Here is a 21364-nt window from a genome sequence, read left to right as displayed (position 1 = left end):
TTTCGTTTTGATACGGAGTCTCATTCTGTCACCCAGGCTGGAGTGCACTGGCACCATTTTGACTCACTGCAACCTCCATCTCCCGGGTTCAAGTAATTCTCCTGCCTCAGCCTCCCAAGAAGCTGGGATTACAGGTACCTGCCACCACGCCCAGCTAATTTTTGTATTTTTAGTAGAGATGGAGTTTCACAGGGTAGGCCAGGCTGGTCTCAAACTCCTGACCTCAAGTGATCCACCCGCCTCAGCCTCCCAAAGTGCTGGGATTACAGGCATGAGCCACTGTGCCCAGCCAATATCAGTTTAAAACCTCTAATTTCTTCTTTGGCTCTTCAACGTTTGTTCTCTTTATAAGAGGAACACAGTTTGCATTCTGTGGTGTCCAGATTTCTCCACATATATGACAGGTGATCATCTAAATAGAGTTATTGGGCATGCATTTCCCCCAGTCTCCCTTTTGTGTTTTTTTTCTCTGTATTTCTCCAACTGTGTAGAATCCTATCACTTTATTTACACATTTTCTGTCATTTTTTGAAAAAGTGGTTGCTTTGTTATCTTTTGTTCTAGAATTCCTAGGGCCCATGGATTGGAAACTAACAGTGATGTAAGGAGTTATTGTACTTGAACTTAATGGTTAAAATGTGTGTAGCTCAGAAATTTTGCCAGTATTTTATACACCTTAAAAATTCAGGCTGAGTGCAGTGGCTCACACCTGTAATCCCAGCACTTTGGGATGCCAAGGTGAGTGGATCGCCTGAGCTCAAGAGTTCGAGATCTACCTGAGCAACATGGCAAAACCTGTCTCCACCAAAAAATACAAAAAATTATCCAGGTGTGGTGGCACGTGCCTGCAGTCCCAGCTACTCAGGAGGCTGAGGTGGGAGGATCCCTTGAACCTGGGAGGTAGAAGTTGCAGTGAGCCAAAATTGTGCCATTGCACTCCAACCTGGGTGACAGAGTGAGACCCCATTATACACACACAAAAAGTTCATTTATGTGTGTTTTCATTGTGGAAAATAAATAGAATTAAAGATAAAGGGCTTATATGGTGTCCTCTAAAATGAAGCTAACAAGCAGAACTAACAGTTGAACAAAAATTTAGAAAGGCCAAGGAATTGGAACAGTGCTTGGGGAAACAGATGAACAATAGCTCAAACTGATATAAATCTAATAGAGCTTACGAAATGGCCCAGTTGGATGTGAGGGCGATCTGGCTGTGACATGTGTTACCCCATTGATCGCCAGGGTTGATTCGGCTAATCTGGCTGGCTAGGCAAGTGTCCCCTTCCTCCCTCACTGCTCCATGTGCATCCCTCCCAAAACTGTGCGCTCGATTGAAGAGGACAACCAACCCCTACGGAGGAGAACCAGTCTTCAGTCAAGGGTATATGAGTAGCTGCACAACCCTGCTAGAACCTCTAAACAAGCTCCCAAATGGCCCAGTTAAATGAGAACATAAATATAATGAGAATCATGTTGTGTATTTTGTAGGCCAATAGGTCTGTAAAACAAAATCTAAGTGATGTTCTCATAGGGATGCTGAATAGTGAATTCATGTATTTCTCCTTGCAGTGCTGTCAGTTTTTGCTGCATGTATTTAACACTCTAGTGTTAAGCACATACACTTAAAGACTGTTATGTCTTCTTGGAGATTGGCCTTTTTATCATTATGTAATGTCCCTTTACCCCAATAACTTTCCTTGGTCTGAAGTCTGCTCTGTCTGAAATTAATAAAACAATTCCTGATTTTTTTTTCCATTAGTGTTAACTTGGTATATCTTTCTCCATCCATTTACTGATCTGTGTGTGTCTTTATATGTTAAGTGGGTTTCTTGTAGACAGCATATAATTAGGACTGGTTTTTAATCCACTCTAACGATCTCTGTGTCATTAGACCACTGATGCAGAAAATGATTATTGATATAGTGAGATTAATATCTACCATATTTGTTATCATGTTCTATTTGTTCTCTTTCTTTGTCTTTTTTCTTCCATTCTTTTTTTGCCTTCTGTGGTTTTAACTAAGCATTTTATATAACTTCATTTCTCTCCTTTATTAGCATATTCATTTTACTTACAAAATTTTTAGAGGTTGTATTAGTTTTGCAACATATATTTATGATTAATCCATGTCCACTATCAAGTAATACCATACCACTTCATGGATAGTGAGTACCTTGTAATAACAAAATAATCCTGATTACTCCCTCCCCTCCCTTTTATCGTTGTTGTCATTCATTTCACATATACTTAAGCACACATGGATAAATAGATATATATATCAAAATATTGTTGCCATTATTATTTTGCACTCTCACACCTGGTTCAGTGATTCAGGTAGGCTAGGGATGGTCGTTGGCTGCCTTCTGAGAGCAACTGCAGCCAATCGACCAAGACCCCCTGTACACCACACATTTTTTCGGTAAATATTTTATAACAGAGGTTCTAAGTCAACATGCTTGTGGATAGTTAACATGGTTAAAAGAGTGGTTTTACGAATGATAAAAGCTTTAGGTTCCAGGGGCCCAGAGCAAACACCATTAACAGGTAATTCCTTTTTGACCTCCCCCTGAAAGGACCATCCAGCACAAAGTTTACATGAGTAAACAGAGTAGAGACAAAGGGATGTGGGGTAAACAGACTTTAACTGGGAAAGCCTCTTATCATCCCTATCTTTTCCCTAACATAATGGACCTGCTGCCTTTGGCCTGCCCCGATAAAACCTTTTGGCCTTCCAAAAGGTTTGAGACTCTAATTTACAATTTGCCTTAATATTTCCCTAATATTTTGCCAGCCAACCCAAGTAAATCTCAGCAGCTTGCACCAAAGTATCTCATGTACCCCATAAATATATACACCTACTGTGTGCTCACAAAATTAATTTTTAAAAAAATGTCAAAATTGGTGGGATACAATGAAAACATTGTTTATAGGGAAATTTATAGAATTGAATGCATATATTAAGAAAGAAAAAATATCTAAAATCAATCACCTAAGCTTCCTCTTTAGGAAATTACAGAAAGCTAAATCCAAGGGAAGAAGAAAAAAAATAAATGACAAAAACTAGAGCAGAAATTAATGAAATTGGAAATGAGAAATCAACAAAGAAAATCAGCAAAACTGAAAAACAGTTATTTGAAAGTATTAATAAAATCAGTAAGCCTCTAGCCAGGCTAAATAGGAAAAAACAGAAAAGAGGATAAAAACAACTTATATCAGAAATAAAAGAGGAAATATCCCATGGACATTAAAAGAATAATAAAGGAATACTATGAACAACTCAGTGCTCACAAATTTGATAACCTACATTATCAAATTTCTTAAAAGACACAATCTGCCAAAATTCACACAAGAAGAAATAGATAATCTGAATAGGTGTATTTCTATTAAATAAATCAAAACAATAAATAATAACCTTCTAAAACAGAAAGCACTAGACCCAGGTGGATTCACTTGTGAATTCTAGAAAATATTTTAAAAGAAAACAGAACAGTTATCTATAATCTCTTACACAAGATAGATGCAAAGGGAATGCTTCCTAACTCACTCCTTGAAGCCAACATCACCCTAACTCCAAAACCAAACAACAGCATTGCAAAAAATAAAACTATAAACCAGTATACCTCATAAACACAGATGCAGATGCAAAAAATGCTCAACAAAATATTAGCAAGTCAAATCCAACAATGTATAAAAAGAGTTATATGCCATAATTAAATGGGATTTGTCTCAGGTATGCAAAGCTGGTTCAACATTTGAAAATTGATTAATGTAATCTTCCACATCAATAAGCTAAATGAGAAAAATGACATAATTATATAAATAGTGCAGAAAAAGCATTTGACAAAATCCATTGTTTATTCCTGACAAAAACTCTCTCGGTAACCTAGGAATGAAGGGGAATTTCCTCAACTTAGTAAAGAATATTTACCCCAAATCTTCAGATAGCATCATACTAAATGGTGAGAAACTTGAAGCTTTTCCACTAAGATCAGGAACAAGGCAAGGATTTTGAACGTTATACTGGAAGTCCTAGCTAATGCAATAAGACCCCTCAAAAAAGCAAATAAAAAATATAGATTTGGAAGAAAAAGAAAGATGATATGACTATGTAGAAAATTGGAAAGAATTGACCAAAAAAACAGTCTGAACTAGTAAGCATTTATAGCAGGATTGCAGGATACAAGGTTAATACAAAAATAAAAAACAATTACTGTCCTATATGCTAGCAATGAACATATGGAATTTGAAATAAAAACACAAACCCTTTACATTATCACCCCCCAAAATGAAATACTTAGATATAAATCTAAAAAAATATGTACAGCAACCAAGATGTCATTCATGAGGAGAATGGATACATAAACTTGGTATATCCAGAAGATGGATTATTATTCAGTGTGAAGCAGAAATGAGTTATCAAGCAATGCAAAAGACATGGAAGAAACTTAAATGCATATTACTAAGAAAAAGAAACTAATCTGAAAAGGCTACAAAATTTATGATTCCAGTATATGACATTCTGGAAAAGGCCAAGCTATGAAGACACCAAAAAGATCAGTGGTTGCCAGGGATTAGAGGGAAGAGAGGATGAATAGGCAGAGAACAGAGGACTTTAGGGCAGTGAAACTCTTCTCTATGATACTATAATGGTGGATACATGCCATTATATATTTGTCTAAGTCCATAGGATATACAAGACCAAGAATGGTCCCTAATGTAAACTATGGACTCTCAGTGATAATGATGTATCAATGTAGGTTCATTAGTTGTAACAAAAGCACCACTCTGGTTGGGAATCATGGTAATGGGGGAGACTATCCATGTGTGGGAAAAACTCTTCCACTACAATATAAATATTGAATTATATTTAACACTACTGAACTGTATGCTTAAAAATGGATAACATGAAAAAGTTTATGATATGGGTTTTTTACCTCAATTTTAAAAAACAAAATTATAAGATAACCAATAGATCACAAATCACTTTTGTATTATGACCTAGAAAATATCTGCCATCTCTTCACAAAATTGAAAACATCTAAATTAATTTTTAATAATTTTGAGCATCATCCATATGTAATAACACAATCAAGACAAAGCAAAGTAATTTGGCAATGACTTATAATTTGGGTCAAGTCAAACATTCAAAATGAAAAATAATAAGGAAAATCGAGACTGATTCTAAGTTATACTGGTGATATGTGCCAAAGCTCACTTGTAAATCAGCCATTTAGTGGTCAGGTTTCTCATTTGGTTAGGACCCCAAATCAGATCACAGAGTCTCCTAACTTCACTTTTTACCTAAAGAAAGTTCTCTGCATCCTCCCTTAAAAAAAAAAAAAAAAAAAAAAAGGAGAAAGGGGAAGCAGAAGGGGAGAAAAAGGTGGAGGAGGGAGGAGGAAGGAGAAAGAAGGAAGAAGGAGAAGAAGAAGAAGAGACTTTTCCATGAAGGATATCCTAAGAAGTGAAAAATAACAATCTGCAAACTGGGAGATGATATTTGCAACACATTTAATTAAGAAAGAATTATAGAAGTAAGAATATATAAAGAATTTCTGAAAAGCAATATGAAAAAGACAACCTAATAGCAAAAAGGAGAAAACACACAAATAGGCATATCACAGAAAAGGAAACACAAGTGGAATGAATATGTGAAGAGATGAGGGAGTTCACAAACAATCAGGGAAATACAAATCAGGAATGAAAGATGATTATCATTTTCAGCTACTTAATTGAGAAAATTAATTCTGATTATACAAAATGTTGAATAAAGTGTGGATCAACAGGATTTCTTGCATATTGCTGATGGGAAAGTAAATTATTACAACTATTCTGGAAAGCAATTTGCCATTGCTATTATTATCTTGTAAATGTGAATATTTGCATATCCTGTGACCCACCAATTGCACTTTTCAGCAAGAGAAACACATATATCAGGAAATATTTTTAAATATTCATTATGGGTATTGGAAAAACCCACCTTAAATTTCATATGGAACCAAAAAAGAGCCCACATAGTCAAGACAATTCTAAGCAAAAGAACAAAGCTGGAGGCATCACACTACTTGACTTCAAACTATACTACAAGGCTACAGTAACCAAAACAGCATGGTGCTGGTGCCAAAATAGATACATAGACCAATGGAACAGAACAGAGGCCTCAGAAATAATGCCACACACCTACAACCATCTGATCTTCAAAAAATCTGACAAAAACAAGCAATAGGAAAAGGATTCCCTATTTAATGAATGGTGTTGGGAAAACTGGCTAGCCATACAGAGAAAGCTGAAACTGGATCCCTTCCTTACACCTTATTCAAAATTAACTCAAGATGGATTAAAGATTTAAATGTAAGACCTAAAACCATAAAAACCTTAGAAGAAAACCTAGGCAATACCATTTCGGATATAGGCATGGGCAAAGACTTCATGACTAAAATACCAAAAGCAATAGCAACAAAAGCCAGAATAGACAAATGGGATCTAATTAAACTAAAGAGCTTAAGAGCTTCTGCACAGCAAAAGAAACTATCATCAGAGTGAAAAGGCAACCTACAGAATGGGAGAAAATTTTTGCAGGCTACCCATCTGACAAAGGGCTAATATCCAGAATCTACTCAGAACTTAAACAAATTTACAGAAAAAAACCAAACAACCCTATCAAAAAGTGGGCAAAGGATATGAACAGACACTTCTCAAAATAAGACATTTATGCAGCCAACAAACGTGTTTAAAAAAGCTCATCATCACTGGTCATTAGAGAAATGCAATCAAAACCACATTGAGATACCATTTCATGCCAGTTAGAATGGCCATCATTAAAATGTCAGGAGACAACAGATGCTGGAGAGGATGTGGAGAAACAGGAACACTTTTACACTGTTGGTGGGAGTGTAAATTGGTTCAGCCATTGTGGAAGATAGTGTGGCGATTCCTCAAGGATCTAGAACTAGAAATACCATTTGACCCAGCAATCCCATTACTGGGTGTATACCCAAAGGAGTATAAATTGTTCTATTATAAAGACACATGTACATGTATGTTCATTGAAGCACTGTTTACAATAGCAAAGACTTAGAACCAACCCAAATGCCCATCAATGATAGACTGAATAAAGAAAATATGGCACATATACACCATGAAATACTCTGCAGCCATAAAAAGGATGAGTTCATGTCCTTTGCAGGGACATGGATGAAGCTGGAAACCATCATTCTCAGCAAACTAACACAAGAACAGAAAACCAAACACTGTATGTTCTCACTCATAAGTGGGAGTTGAACAATGAGAACACATGGGCACAGGGAGGGGAACATCACACATCAGGAACTGTCAGGGGCTGGAGGGCTAGGGGAGGGATAACATTAGGAGAAATACCTAATGTAGATGACAGGGTGATGGATGCAGCCAACCACTATGGCATGTGTATACCTATGTAACAAACCTGCATGTTCTGCACATGTACCCCAGAACTTAAAGTACAATTAAAGAAAAATGTTCATCAGGGGCACTGCTAGTAATAACATTAAATTACTAAAAGTAATCCAGATGTCTATGAATAGGAAAATGAATAAGTAAATTACATCTTATTCACCTAATGAACTATTATATAGAAATGAAAAACCAAATGAATTGAGCTATATACAACACATATGAATTTAAGTAAATAACGTTGAGGGGAAGTAAGTTATAGAAGACAATCTATGGTGTGATAGCCCTTTTTACAAGGAGCAAAAATAAGTAAAATTAGGCAATATGTTACTTAAACATGTGCTAAAAAAATTTTAAATACCAAGGGAATGAAAAAATGCAAAATTTAGGATATTGTATATGTAACAGGGAAGGCAGAGGGATAGGAATGGGGAGAAACAGGAAGATGTAAATTACTAGCAATATGCTGATTCATAGATTTTCAGTGCACACATGTTCATTATGTTATTAAATAACAAGGAAAATACAAATGAGCCATGTATAGTTAAACAATTTAAAATATTTAGGGAAAAATGTAATGAGATGTCATTTTACATTTGGGTCATAAATAGAACTTAAAAGTAGATTTTTGGTCACATCAAATATTGGTGAGATTTAGGGAAATAGATTTTCTCATACACTACTGGTGGGACCATAATCTGGTTCAGCAAAATTGAACAGCACTTGGGTAGTCTCTATCAAAATTTTAGAAATGTGGTTAGATGCAGTGGTTCATGCCTGTGATATCAGCACTTTGGGAGGTCAAGGCAGGAAGACTGCTTGAGCCCAGGAGTTTAAGACAAGCCTGGGCAACATGGCAAAACCCCATCTCTACAAAAAATTACAGAAATTAGCTGGGCATGGTGGCATACGCCTGTAGTCCCAGCTAATTGGGAGGCTAAGGTAAGAGGATCGCTTAAGCAGGGAAGGCAGAAGTTGCGGTGAGCCCAAATTGTGCCACTGCTGACTCAGCAACTCAATTTTTCAGTATTTTCTTTAAAGATAACACTGTAACATTAGTACAAATAGGCAGATACATGAATGTTCACTGCATTGTTCACAAAAGTGAAAATTTGGGTACAACTTTTAAATGTTAATTACTAGAAAAGTAGTATATCTCAAGGATGGTATATCCGTAAGTTGGAAATTATAGGGCAGCATAGAAGAATGTGGTGATCCACATGAGCTAACAAATGATCTGAGATACATTACTGAGTGACAAATGTAACTTATAGAACAACAGGTACAGTATGATACAAGTTCGAACGACCGTTCAAAGTGCCCTTCCTTACACACTCTAACTACATCCCTGCTCACCAGTAATATTTGCAGGGCCCAAAGCAAGAGTGAAAATTGAGGTCCACATACCATATAAATCATGAGTCATGGATTATGTTATGCAAGCAATGAGTGCTGCATCCTGAGTAATAGAAGCACCTATGTGTTATTCAATATGTTTCCTGTGTGTGTTTGTAATATTCAGGCCCACTAAGCAAGCAGTTCAGGGCAAGGGTACTTCCTGTCCAAGTCTAAAAGCCTTTCTCTCCTCCCCACCATAAAAATGAAATCAGTACTGTACATATTCTATTGGTATATACATACATATGAATGTAAATATATAGAATTTTCAAACTGACTAACTAGTTGCCTCTGGGAAGGGATAGAGGAGACTAGGATTGATTATATCAGATGAGGAGTGAAAGGAGAATTATTTGAATGGTGGTCTAAGACACTTCAGCCATATTTATAAAGTTGGAAATGTGAGAAAAGCCTATTTCCTTGTATAACTTGTTACTAAAATTACTTTTATAAAAATCCAAACAACAGAAATGTTCATTAAAAGAGGTAGCAAGTGGGAATTATTAATACATGATCGATACGTTTTATCCTCAAACAACTCTTACCTAAAGATGAGGAGATAGAGAAACTAAGATGCTATAATAATAAACTAATATAACTATATAGTGGGATTAATGATTTGAGGATCTATGAATGTCCCAAGACACATCCCTTGTAAATGACAAGGGGCTGTTCCATGCAAAATATGTCTGCATATATATTTGCCAGACACCTAGAACCTGAAGTTGTATGTCGATATAAGGTAAACCCCTCCCCTGATCCAAATGCATTCAGCACTCCATTCTTTTTTGAACAAGGGAATTATTTGGAAGATCATAGGAATAACTTTGTTCTTTTATACAATCACTATGCATATTGTGTAGACCTGAAACTCTGCCACAGATACTTTCATACACACTCCAGGATGGAAATAGAAGGTAGAACAAGTAGGTAAACCGTGTGTGTGTGTGTGTGTGATGAATGTGGGCATATGGGAAAGATCATGCCTCATGGCTATTCTCATGTAGACTGAAAGGTAATTGCCAGCTGTTGCATAGCAGCTCTTTAGTGAGATATTATCTCTTTATTCCTATAGATATGGCTCTCAGTCGATGGCGGCAACACTTTTGAATTAATAGCTGACTTTCATGATGATGTCATAAGCAAGACTTTTCATAGTTTTTATACATCAGATATTACTTTTGTTTCTAAACGTGGAAAGGTTTACTCAACCAAGGCAGGTAAGGAATTTGCTTTCATCGATGTAAGCATTACATGTGGCCCAGGATTAGAAGATATATGAAAACTGTGCCTTATTAATCAACTGATCCTAAGGTCTCAAAACTATTAGGGGTGATGGATTTGTAGGATCTACAGAAGTAGGATCGATCCTGTGAATAGCCCTAAAGAAAGACAACACTAGGTCACCATGCTATGTTCTCATTTACAATTTCAGTGACATTTTACTGTCCTAAAAGCCAAATAATAACAGCTGCCACTTGTCAAGCTACAATTGTGCTTAGCATGTTACAAATATCATCTCATTCGATACTCACAATAACCTTGCTGAAGTAGGTAATGTTAACTTACTTTTGCTGATTACATTGATACAACTGACACACAACTAGTAATGGAGGAGTTGTGTGAATGATACACTGCTCTCATCTCCTTCGTTTGGTAATCTTGTGCTTCATCGATCAACTCTATATAGCTCCTATCAGTGTTTGCACAGCAAAAGAAGTAGTTAATTTTTAAGTATAATTTTATTTCTTAACTAACAAATATTGATTTCACATATTCATGGGGTTTACAAAGTGCTATCTTTTTTTTTTAACTGTACAATTATTTCTATTTTTAATGTCCAGAATGTGTAATATAAGGGACAGAGTCTCCCCCTGGACTCAATTTTATAAATTCTCAATTGGTTGATGAGGCCAATAGGGATATTTTGCTTGTCCAATTTGGTTTCTGGGAAAGCTTTGTTCAAGTCTTCAATGGTCATCTGTTCAAATGGAATTCAGTTCTTAATCTCCTCCATCTGTTTCTCGTATTCTACAATCCTGGCCTTTGAGAGAGACACTCACTCAGCACAAGACTTCACATCTTCTTTTTCTGCAGCATCCACCTGAGCAATATATTGATCCTCTGGTACAGGAAGGTTCTGGGCATTAAACTTCTTCTCAAAGTCATCCACCAAGCCTGCCTTGGTCACATTGGCCTTGTAGTAAGCCCAGTCGATAGGTGGTGGATTCCTAGGTAAAGCAGCCAACCTGGTGGTGAGGGTCTCATTCCAGGATTTCAGGGAATTAGCAATGGCCTTTTGTTTTTGGGGTATGATCTCCCCAAAAGCTATCCAGTCAATGTTTTTTAGAGCAAATTTTCACCCAGCCATCTTGGGATCCTTCACTGACCCCGGTTACCTACTGTCCATAGCAGCAAGTAATAGAAGTGGGTCCACAAAGTGCTATCTTGATATGTATAATGTAGAGTGATCAGATCAGGGTATTAGCATGTCCATCATCTCAAACATTTATCATTTCTTTGTATTGGGAATGTTCAATATCCTCCTCCTAGCTATTTGAAACAATACAACATATTAGTGTTAACTATGCCATCCTTCGGTGGTATAGAACACTAAAATTTATTCTTCCTATCTGGCTGTAATTTTGAATCCTTTAACAAATCTCAAAACAGTTAATATTGATTGACAGTTGCCCACTCCTTTCCAACTCAATTGAATTTTGCTAACCAGCCTAGGACCCTAGAGTGATAAAGGGACATGATTCTCAATTTATTTCTATATGTTTGTGACCTGCATTTTCATTTTATTTTGTCGTTCTATTATTGAGTCTTTGAGACCTTGTTTTGTTGAATTTAACTTACTAAGATTTTTTGAGGCAGAATATGGAGGTAAATTTACCTCCTATCTTGGGATATGCTTTGTCTCAACTTGATTCTTTTTATCTTTTATATGCTGTTGGTTTCTTCCTTCTCTTCCCTTCCTTTTCTAAAAAAAATTTATTATTAATTTCTGTGGGTACATAATAGGTGTACAAATTTATGGGATACATGAGATATTTTGATATGGGGATACACTGTGTAATAATCATATTGGGGTAAATGGGGTATCTATCACAAGAATTTATTCTTGTCTTTGTGTTACAAACAATCTCATTATATTCCTCTAGTTATTTTTAAATGTACAACAAATTATTGTTGATTGTAGTCACTCTGTTGTGCTGTCAAATACTAGATCTTATTCATTCTTTATAGCGATATTTTGTACCCATTAACCATCCCTATTCTCCCCCTACACAATGCCCCACTACCCTTCCCAGCCTCTGGTAACCATTATTCTACTCTCTATGTCTCCATGAGTTCAATTTTTAAAATATTCAGTTCCCTCAAATAAATGAGAACATGCAAACTCTGTCTTTCTGTGCCTGGCATAGTTCACTTAAAATAATGTCCTCTAGTTCCAATCATGTTGTTGCAAATGACATGATCTTATTCTTTTTTATGGCTGAATAGTACTCCATTGTATATATGTACCACATTTTCTTTATTCATTCATCTATTGATGGACACTTAGGCTGCTTCCAAAGCTTCACTATTGTGAATAGTGCTACAATAAACATGGGAGTGTAGATACCTCTTCAATATACTGATCTCTTTTTGCGGGGGTGTATCCTAGCAGTGGGATTGCTAGGTCATATGGCAGCTCTATTTTTAGTTTTCTGAGGAACCTCCAAACTATTCTTCATAGTACTAATGTACTCTCCATTGTACTAATTTATATTCCCACCAACAGTGTACAAGTGTTCCCTTTTCTCCACATCCTCACCAGCATTCATTATTGCCTGTCTTTTCAATAAAAGCTATTTTAACTGGGTAAGATGGTAATCTCATTGTAGTTTTGATTTGCATTTCTCTGATAGTCAGTGATACTGAGCACCTTTTCATATGCCTGTTTGCCATTTGTATGTCATCTTTTGAGAAATGTCTGTTCAGATTTTTTGCCCATTTTAAAATCAGATTGTTAGTTTATTCCTGTTGCTTGAGCTTTTTATATATTCTTATATATTCTAGTTATTAATTCCTTGTCAGATGGGTAGTTTGCAAATATTTTCTCCCATTCTGTGGGTTGTCTCTTCACTTTGTTGATGGCTTCTTTTGCTGTATGTAAGCTCTTTAACTTAATGTGATTCAATTTGTCTGTTTTTGCTTTGGTTGCCTGTGCTTGTGGGATATTACTCAAGAAATCTTTGCCTAGATTAATGTCCCAGATAGTTTCCTCAAAGTTTTCTCTTAGTCATTTTATAGCTTTTAGATTTCAGTCTTTAATCCATTTTGATTTGATTTTTGTGTGTGGAGAAAAGTCTAGTTTCATTCTTCTGCACATGGATATCTTCTGCATATGAATATGGATGGTCTAACATATGGTCTACTTATCTCAGAATGATCTATGTGCTGAGGAGAAGAGTTTGCATTCTGCAGCCATTGGTTGAAATATTCCATAAATATCTAATAGGTCCATTTGGTCTACAGTGCAGATTAAGCCCAATGTTTCTTTGTTGATTTTCTGTCTGGATGACCTGTCCAGACAGAAAATCATGTCCAAAGGTGAACATGGGTTGTTGAAATCTCCAAGTGTTATTGTATTGGGATCTATCTCTCTCCTTAGCTCTAATAATATTTGCTTTCTGTATCTGAGTGCTCCAGGGTTGGGTGTATGTATATTTATAATTTTTATATACTTTTGCTGAATGGACCCCTTTATCGTTATATAATGACCTTGTTTTTCTCTTTCTATAGTTTTTGTCTTGAAATCTATTTTGTCTGATATAAGTATAATGACTTCTGCTCTTTTTTGGTTTCTACTTGCATGGAATATATTTTTCCATCCCTTTATTTTCGGTCTATATGTGTGTTTATAGGTGAAATGTGTTTCTTGTAAGCAACAGATCACTAGGACTTTTGTTTTTAATCTGTTCAGGCACTCTATGTCTTTTGATTGAGGAGTTTAGTCCATTTACATTAAATGTTGTTATTGATAAGTGAGAACGTACTCCTGACATTTAGTTAATTTTTTTCTAGTTTTTTTGTGGTCTTCCCTTCCTTCTTTCTTTCCTTCCCATCTTTCTTTTAGTGAAGGCAATTTTCTCTGGTAGCATGTTTTAATTTCTGTCCTCAAGCTTACTAATTCTTTATTCTGCTTGATCAATTCTGCTTCTAATTTCTTGCTTTTTATTTTCATATATCTGTTGTATGTTTTCAAATTCTAGGTTACCATAATATCTTATAAAACTCATTATTTTAAACTGATATGTCTTGAAAAGTTGTTGTACTTACAATATTTGATCAGTTTGTCTTATAGTTTTTCTCCTCAAGACATGAGTAGTTTACACACCGTAATTAACATGTTATAATGTTCTGTGTTTTTCTGTGTACCTGTTATGACCAGTGAGTTTTTTACCTTCAGATGATTTCTTATTGCTTGTTAATATTCTTTTATTTATGCTTGAAGTATTTCCTTTAGTATTTCTTTTTTTTCTTTTTCTTTTTTTTTTTTTTTTTTTTGAGGCAAGGGTCTATATTCCTTTCCATTACAGGTGGGGTCATTTAAGTCTCAAACCTGAACAAAATACAGGTAACAATCTAAATTCAATCATGACAATAAAATACTTTCCATTTTCCAAGTTTGATGGTAATAAATATTTACAGTTTAAAAAATAATTTTTGTTCTTTTTTTGTTTTTTAAAAAGACACAACATGCTCAAGGGTACACAGAATACAGAAAAAGTCATCACTTCACTTGAGAGATCAACTGGTAGTAAAAAACACTGTTCTTACATATTAACCAATTCAAGAATGGTATCACCAGGAAGTCTAACATGGTGTTTACCTCAAAGATGATATTCAAGTATGTTATTTAGAACACTACGTCTAACGTATCTATAAAGAAGCAAGCACTGCTATCTAGTTTTTATAGTTTTTAGTATCTTCTATATCCACCTCCACCACCGCCACCACCACCACCTCCATATGGATCTCCATAGCCTCTTCCACCATAGCCCCCTCTTCCACCATAATCTCCCCTGCCTTGGAAACCTCCTCTACCACCTCCCCCTCCCCCTCTGCCCCCCCATCCTCCTCCCCCTCCCCTACCCCCTCCCCAACCTCCTCCACCCCCCCAGCCACCTCTTCCTCCCCCACCACCACCACCTCGACCGCCACCTCCACCACCACCACCCCAACCACCCCTCCCACCACCACCTTCTTGTCTCTTTTGCCAAGGGGGCATTTCTGGGGGTGGTGGTTCAATTTCATTTGGCCGGCCTCCCCTGTTAGGCACTCTTCCCATCAGCACCTTATTAATGGCACATGCGGTCTTCTCCTGGCTGGCACCACTACTTGTCCTAATGATCTTGGATAGATCTTCACGAGCAGCAAGTAAATGCGCCATTGTAATTGTTGTCTTGGGTGACAAAGCATAATGCTTAGGCTGATAAATTCTTGCTATATCATCTGTTTTTACCTTTGCTCTATCAGACCATCCAAATGACTGAACTGTCACGTCTAATCGTTTCATTAACATTCGCCAGCGGCACTCATATTCACAGCAGAGAGCTTCATTGATTCTTTCCAGTTGTTCTGCCTGTTCCGAATTTAAATCAATTTTCAGCAGTGGTTTTCCCACATGATTTTTCTGGACTTTTGAGAGAATATCTTTCACCTTTGATTCCACTTGGTTTAGCATAAGCGGAATGTCAGAAGTTGTTGACTTGGGTATACCAAGTATATCAAACATAGCTTGAACTTCCTGATAAATTTCACTATTTTTATCTAATTGAGAATTTTTATGTTTCTTGTTCTGTAATATCTGTGAAGCTTGAAGTTCTGTACTTAAAAATAATAGAAGTTTCAAACAGTCTTCCTTCTTTTTTAAACGATCTTTAATATCTCCCGATATGAGTACAGAATACGGACATGCCATTTCTTTTAAAAAGTCACTTATCTCAAGCTGGAAGCTCTCTAGATCATCTCTTCCAGCAGATGTGATACTTTCTTCTAAGTTGCATAACGATTTTATTTGAGAGCCTAACCAAATACAGAGCTCTGAAAATTCATGTGAAGATAATCCACTCTCTGCAGCCTTTGTAAGGGCTTGTTCTTCTAACAATGGTCCTTTATACCCCAGCGCCTCCAGTGTGTCCAGCACGTCTCCCTCCATCGTTGGTTCAGGAGCTGGCTCCGGCCCTCTCATGGTCCTTTGGCCCCCATTAGCATTTCTTATAGGGCAGGTCTGGTGTTGATGACATCCCTCAGGTTTCATTTTTTATCTGGGAAAGTATTTCTTTTTCATGTTTGAAAGACATTTTTCCTAGATATACTATTCTAGGATAAAAGATTTTTAAAAAATATGTCATGGCACTCTCTTCTGGCCTGTAAGGTTTCCACTGAAAAGTCTGCTACCAGATGTATTGGGGCTCCTTTGTATGTTATTGTTTCTTTTCTCTTGCTGCTTTTAGGATCCTTTATTTACTTTGGGAATTTTATTATTAAATGCTTTGAGATGGTCTTCTTTGGCTTAAATCTGTTTCGTGCTCTGTTACCTTCTTGTACTTGAATATTGATATCTTTCTCTAAGTTTGGGAAGTTCTCTGTTATTATTCCTTTGAATAAATGTTCAATCCCTCTCTCTTTCTCTACCTCCTCTTTAAGGCCAATAACTCTTAGATTTACCCTTTTGAGACTATTTTCTAGATTTTATAATCATGCTTCACTCCTTTTTATTCTCTTTTCTTTCATCTCCTCTAATTGTGTATTTTCAAGTAGCCTGTCTTCAAGCTCACTAATTCTTTATTCTGCTTGATCAATTCTGCTATTAAGAGACCTGATAAATTCTTCAGTATATCAATTGCATTTTTCAGCTTCAGAATTCTGCTTGATTCTTTTTAATTGTTTCAATCTCTTTGTTAAATTTATCTGACAGGATTATGGATTCCTTCTCTGTATTATATTGAACTTCCTTGAGTTTTCTCAAAACAGCTATTTTGAATTCTCTGTCTAAAAGGTCACATATCTCTGTCTCTCCAAGATTGATCTCTGGTGCCTTATTTTGTTCCTTTGGAGGTCATATTCTGGATGGTCTTGATGCTTGTGGACACTGATTGGTGTTTGGAGGTTAAAGAGTTTGGTATTTATTGTAGTCTTCATGTCTGGACTTGTTTGTACCTGTCCTTCTTAGGAAAGCTTTCCAAGCATTCAAAGGGACTTGAGTGTTGTGATCTAAGTCTTTGGTCACTGTAGTTGTATCTGCATTAGGAGGTACCTCAAGCCTAGTAATGCTTTGGCTATTGCTAACTTGTAGAAGTACTGCCTTGGTGGTCTTGTATAAGATCCAGGAGAACTCCCTGTATTACCAGGAATAGGCTTTTGTTCTCTTACCTTACTTTCCCCCAAATAAATAGTGTCTCTTTCTCTGTGCTAAGCTGTCTGGAGCTAGAAGAAGGGTGATGCAAACACCCCTGTAGCCACCACCACTAGGACCACACTGGGTCAAACCCAAAGCCTGCACAGCACTGGGTCTTGCCCAGGCCCACAATGCCCACTGCCTGGCTACTACCTATGTTCACTCCAGGCCCAAGAGCTCTATAGTCAGCAGGTGATGAATCCAGCCAGGGTATGATCTTCCCTTCAGGTCAGTGAGTTGCCCCCAGCCCCAGCTAGGTCCAAAAATGCCATCTGGGAGCCAAGGAAGTTGAGAACCCTAGAGTCTATGTGGTATTCTGTTCTACTGTGGCTGAGCTGGCACCCAAGCTGCAAGACAAAAATCTTTCCTACTCTTCCCTGCTTTATCCTAAAGCAGAGCAGTCTTTCTACAAGGTCACCACCACCCCAAGCCCATGGCAGTTACCTCCTGGCTACTGCCACTGTTCACTCAAGGCCCAAAGGCTCTTCAGTCAGATTGTGGTGAATGCTGTCAGTCTTGGGTTTCTCCTTTCATGGCAGTGGCCCCACTCTGTTCCAGAGCAGGTTTAGAAATACCATCCAAGAGCCAAGTCCTGGAATCAGAGACCCTAGGAGCCCACTTGGTGCACTGTCCACTGTGGCCAACCTGGTACCCAAGCTGATTTTTGGTTCTTATGAAGGTGCTTTCTTGTGTGGATCATTGTTCAATTTGATGTTCCTGCGGGGGTGGATAATCATTAGAGGCTTCTATTCAGTCATCTTGCTCAGTCTCCTTTCTATAATCCCTCCCTTCCTAATCTTCCCCACACCTCTCTTCTATTCACTCACCTTCTTCTTTATCCCTTTTCCTTCCTTTCTTCTTCTTCTCCTTCTATTCCTCCCACTCTTCCTGTTTCCATCAAGTTCATCATTAAAGGTGTAGCACTGGTCAGATCTTCTATTTGCTCTAACATAGTGTAGGTAAATTATTCTTGAGACCCATCTGCTTCACTTCTTTTAGATAGGACTTGGACCCATTTTTCTCAACTCAGTAAAATGCTCTGGAAAGTGGTAAACCTGGTTTCACTCATGAGGGCCTGATTTTTCCCTTTACTTTTCCTTTTGATATCTTCTCATCCACTTGTCATATTCTTAAATGGTTTAGCTGTGTCCCCACCCAAATTTCAACTTGAATTTTATCTCTCAGAATTCCCACATGTTGTAGGAGGGACCAAAGGGGAGGTAATTGAATCACAGGGGCTGGTTTTTCCTGTGCTATTCTCATGGTAGTGAATAAGTCTCACAAGATCTGATGGATTTATAAGGGATTTCTGCTTTTGCTTCCTCTTCATTTCTCTCTTGCCGCCACCATGTAAGAAGTGCCTTTCACCCTCTGCCAAGATTGTGGGACCTTCCCCAGCCATGTGGAACTGTAAATCTAATTAAACTTCTTTCTTTTGTAAATTGCCCAGTCTCAGGTGTGTCTTTATCAGCAGCATGAAAATGGACCAATACACCTTCTTACTTGTTAGGTGGGTATTACTGAGAGTCTTCAGGAATTTGTTGATTTACATTCCTTTTCTCAATATTGACTCAATAGTGGACTTTTATAGATTATTGGGTAAGTTTTGAGATTAAGGTGGACTTGGAGATATTTTAATATGTCTAACAGGAATTAGAAAAATACTTTCACCAAGACAAGACAGAGGGTGTGTTTTTTTGTTTGTTTTTAACATGCAGCATTTTTGATTGTATAACCAGTTTCTTCTGATATTCAGTCTCTGATATGATTTTAAATGATAAAGTTTCTAAAGGCTTCTGATCTAACTTCAAAAAGCATGGTTTTGTAGTCCTCAATATTTTGTCCTTGATATTCACCAGCAAAGGCAGTTTTACAGTCATACAATCTCCTCTATTGGTCCTTCCTTGTTTGAGGATAAGGAGAGACCACAAAATCCTGATTCTATTTCTCCAGATCTTCACCACTCTATTTATTCTCTATTCTGTCAATAAAGCTTCTGTTTAATTTAAGTCAGTATCAAGATTAATCCTTGTGGTTTATATATCTGAATCATGTGTTGAGACAGCAGCTGTGTCAACCTAAGATTCTGGTGATCAGGCATCATATGATTGTGAAATAAATTAAAGTAATTGTGAGTATTGTTAGGAACATGATGTGGAACATTTCCAGTATTCCAGAAAGCTCCCTTTTGCCACTTTTTTTTTTTTTGAGACAGAGTCTTGCTCTGTTGCTCAGATTGGTGCAGTGGCATGATCTCAGCTCACTGCAACCTCCACCTCCCTGATTCAAGCAGTTCTCCTGCCTCAGCCTCCCGAGTAGCTGAGATTACGGGCAGGCAACACCACATTTTTAGTAGAGACAGGGTTTCACCATGTTGGCCAGGCTGGTCTCAAACTCCTGACCTCAAGTGATCCTCCTGCCTCAGCCTCCCAAAGGGCTGGGATTACAGTCATGAGCCACTGCGCCTGGCCTACTTTTTTTTTTTTTTTCATTTGTGTACCTCTAAAGGTAGCTGTTATTATCATTTATAATACTATAGATTAGTTTTACATAACTTTGAATATCATACAAATGGAATTGTACAGTATAAATGTGTCTGTGTCTGACTTATTCAGTCAACATTATGACTGCAAGATTTCTTCATAAAGTTGCATGTATTAGTAATTCATCCTTTTTCACTGCTGTGTACTCTTCAGTTGTACGAATATACTATCCTATGTTTATCCATTCTACTGCTGATGGATATTTGCATTGTTTCCATTTGAGGCTTATCATAAATAAGGCAGTGATTAGCATTTTTGTATACATCTCTTGCTGGACATAATCTTTCTTTTCTGTTGGATGTATACCTAGGAATGGAATTGTTGCATCATTAAGTTTATATTTGTTTATCTTTTTGTGAAAAAAAAAATCTTAAGTGCTGCCAACATTACTCCAAAGTGATTGTATCAATTTGCTCTTCCACCAGCAATGTGAGGGAGTTCCAGTTGATCCCCCTTCTAGTCAACACTTAGTATTGTTAGTCTTTCTTTTCTTCTTTTTTTTCTGAGACAGGGTCTCACTCCCTGGCTGGAGTGCAGTAGCTTGAACACAGCTCACAGTAGCCTCAACCTTCTGGGCTCAAGTGATCCTCTCACAGCTTCCTGAGTAGCAAGGACCACAGGTGCACTCCACCATGGTTCGGCTGATTTTTTTTATTTTGTGTAGTGATTTTGGTCTTGCCATGTTGCCCAGGCTGGTCTCAAACTTCTAGGCTCAAGCAGTCCTCCTGTCTTGGCCTCCCAAAGTACTGGGATTACAGGCACGAGCCACCATGCTCGGCCTAGTCTTTAAAATGTAAGCCATTATGATCAATGTGTAATGGTATCTTTTTTTTTTTTTTCAGACAGTCTCACTCTGTTGCCCAGGATGGAGTACAGTGGTGCAATCTCGGCTCACTGCAAACTCTGCCTCCTGGGTTCAAACAATTCTCCTGCCTCAGCTTCCCAAATAGCTGGGATTACAGGCACCCACCACCAAGCCTGGCTAATTTTTTTTTTTTTTGTATTGTTAGTAGAGACAGGTTTCACCATGTTGGTCAGGCTGGTCTCAAACTCCTGGCCTCAAGTGATCTGTCCAGGCAGGCCTCCCAAAATGTTGGGATTACAGGTGTGAGCCACTGCATCCAGCCTAATGGTATTTCATTGAAGATTTAGTTTGCATGAGTAATAATGTCAAGCATATGTTCATATGTTCATTTTTGTATTCTTTTTGCAAATTCTTTTCAAGTCTTTTTTGAATCAAGTTTTGATTTACTTTTCTTTTTTTATTTGAATTACTTTCCTTAATGATTTCTATGAGATTTTAATGTATTATGGATCTGATTTTTTGTTAGAAATATGAATTGGAAATATTTTCTTATAATTAGTGGCTTGTCTTATGTACTTTCTTCATGGTATCTTTTGAACAAAGATTATTAATTTTTTTTGAGATGGAGTCTCGCTCTGTCACCAGGCTGGAGTGCAGTGGTGCAATCTTGGCTCACTGCAACCTCCAACTCCCTGGTTCAGAAAATTCTCCTGCCTCAGCCTCTCTAGTAGC

General features: G+C 37.3%; 2 protein-coding genes and 1 pseudogene across 4 annotated transcripts in view; 1 reads left to right on the top strand and 2 right to left on the bottom strand.

Moving 5' to 3' along the window:
* The window catches only part of CATSPERB (cation channel sperm associated auxiliary subunit beta), a 191023-nt gene that overhangs the window by 96611 nt on the left and 73048 nt on the right, over nucleotides 1-21364 (top strand). For all 3 annotated transcript variants that reach the window (XM_064375157.1, XM_064375158.1, XM_064375159.1), the window contains exon 16: nucleotides 9905-10049. In XM_064375157.1, the coding sequence (XP_064231227.1) occupies nucleotides 9905-10049 (145 nt within the window). The remainder of the gene's footprint in view (nucleotides 1-9904; nucleotides 10050-21364) is intronic.
* LOC105717769 (ATP synthase subunit d, mitochondrial-like) lies at nucleotides 10716-11200 on the bottom strand (annotated as a pseudogene).
* LOC110569294 (protein FAM98B-like) lies at nucleotides 14804-16082 on the bottom strand. Its single transcript, XM_064374500.1, has one exon. The coding sequence runs from the start codon at nucleotides 16073-16075 to the stop codon at nucleotides 14804-14806; it is 1272 nt and encodes a 423-aa protein (XP_064230570.1). The 5' UTR covers nucleotides 16076-16082.

Source organism: Aotus nancymaae, unplaced genomic scaffold (genome assembly GCF_030222135.1).
Source record: "Aotus nancymaae isolate 86718 unplaced genomic scaffold, 86718_ANA_hifiasm-v0.15.2.pri h1tg000011l, whole genome shotgun sequence".
In the NCBI taxonomy this organism is placed as follows: domain Eukaryota; kingdom Metazoa; phylum Chordata; class Mammalia; order Primates; family Aotidae; genus Aotus; species Aotus nancymaae.
Note: the sequence above shows the minus strand (reverse complement) of the source record. Positions and strands in the feature narration are given on the sequence as shown.

Bases quoted from the DNA above. Each gene is read 5' to 3' on its own strand.
- LOC110569294 (XM_064374500.1), bottom strand. From the start codon at position 16,075: ATGAGAGGGCCGGAGCCAGCTCCTGAACCAACGATGGAGGGAGACGTG.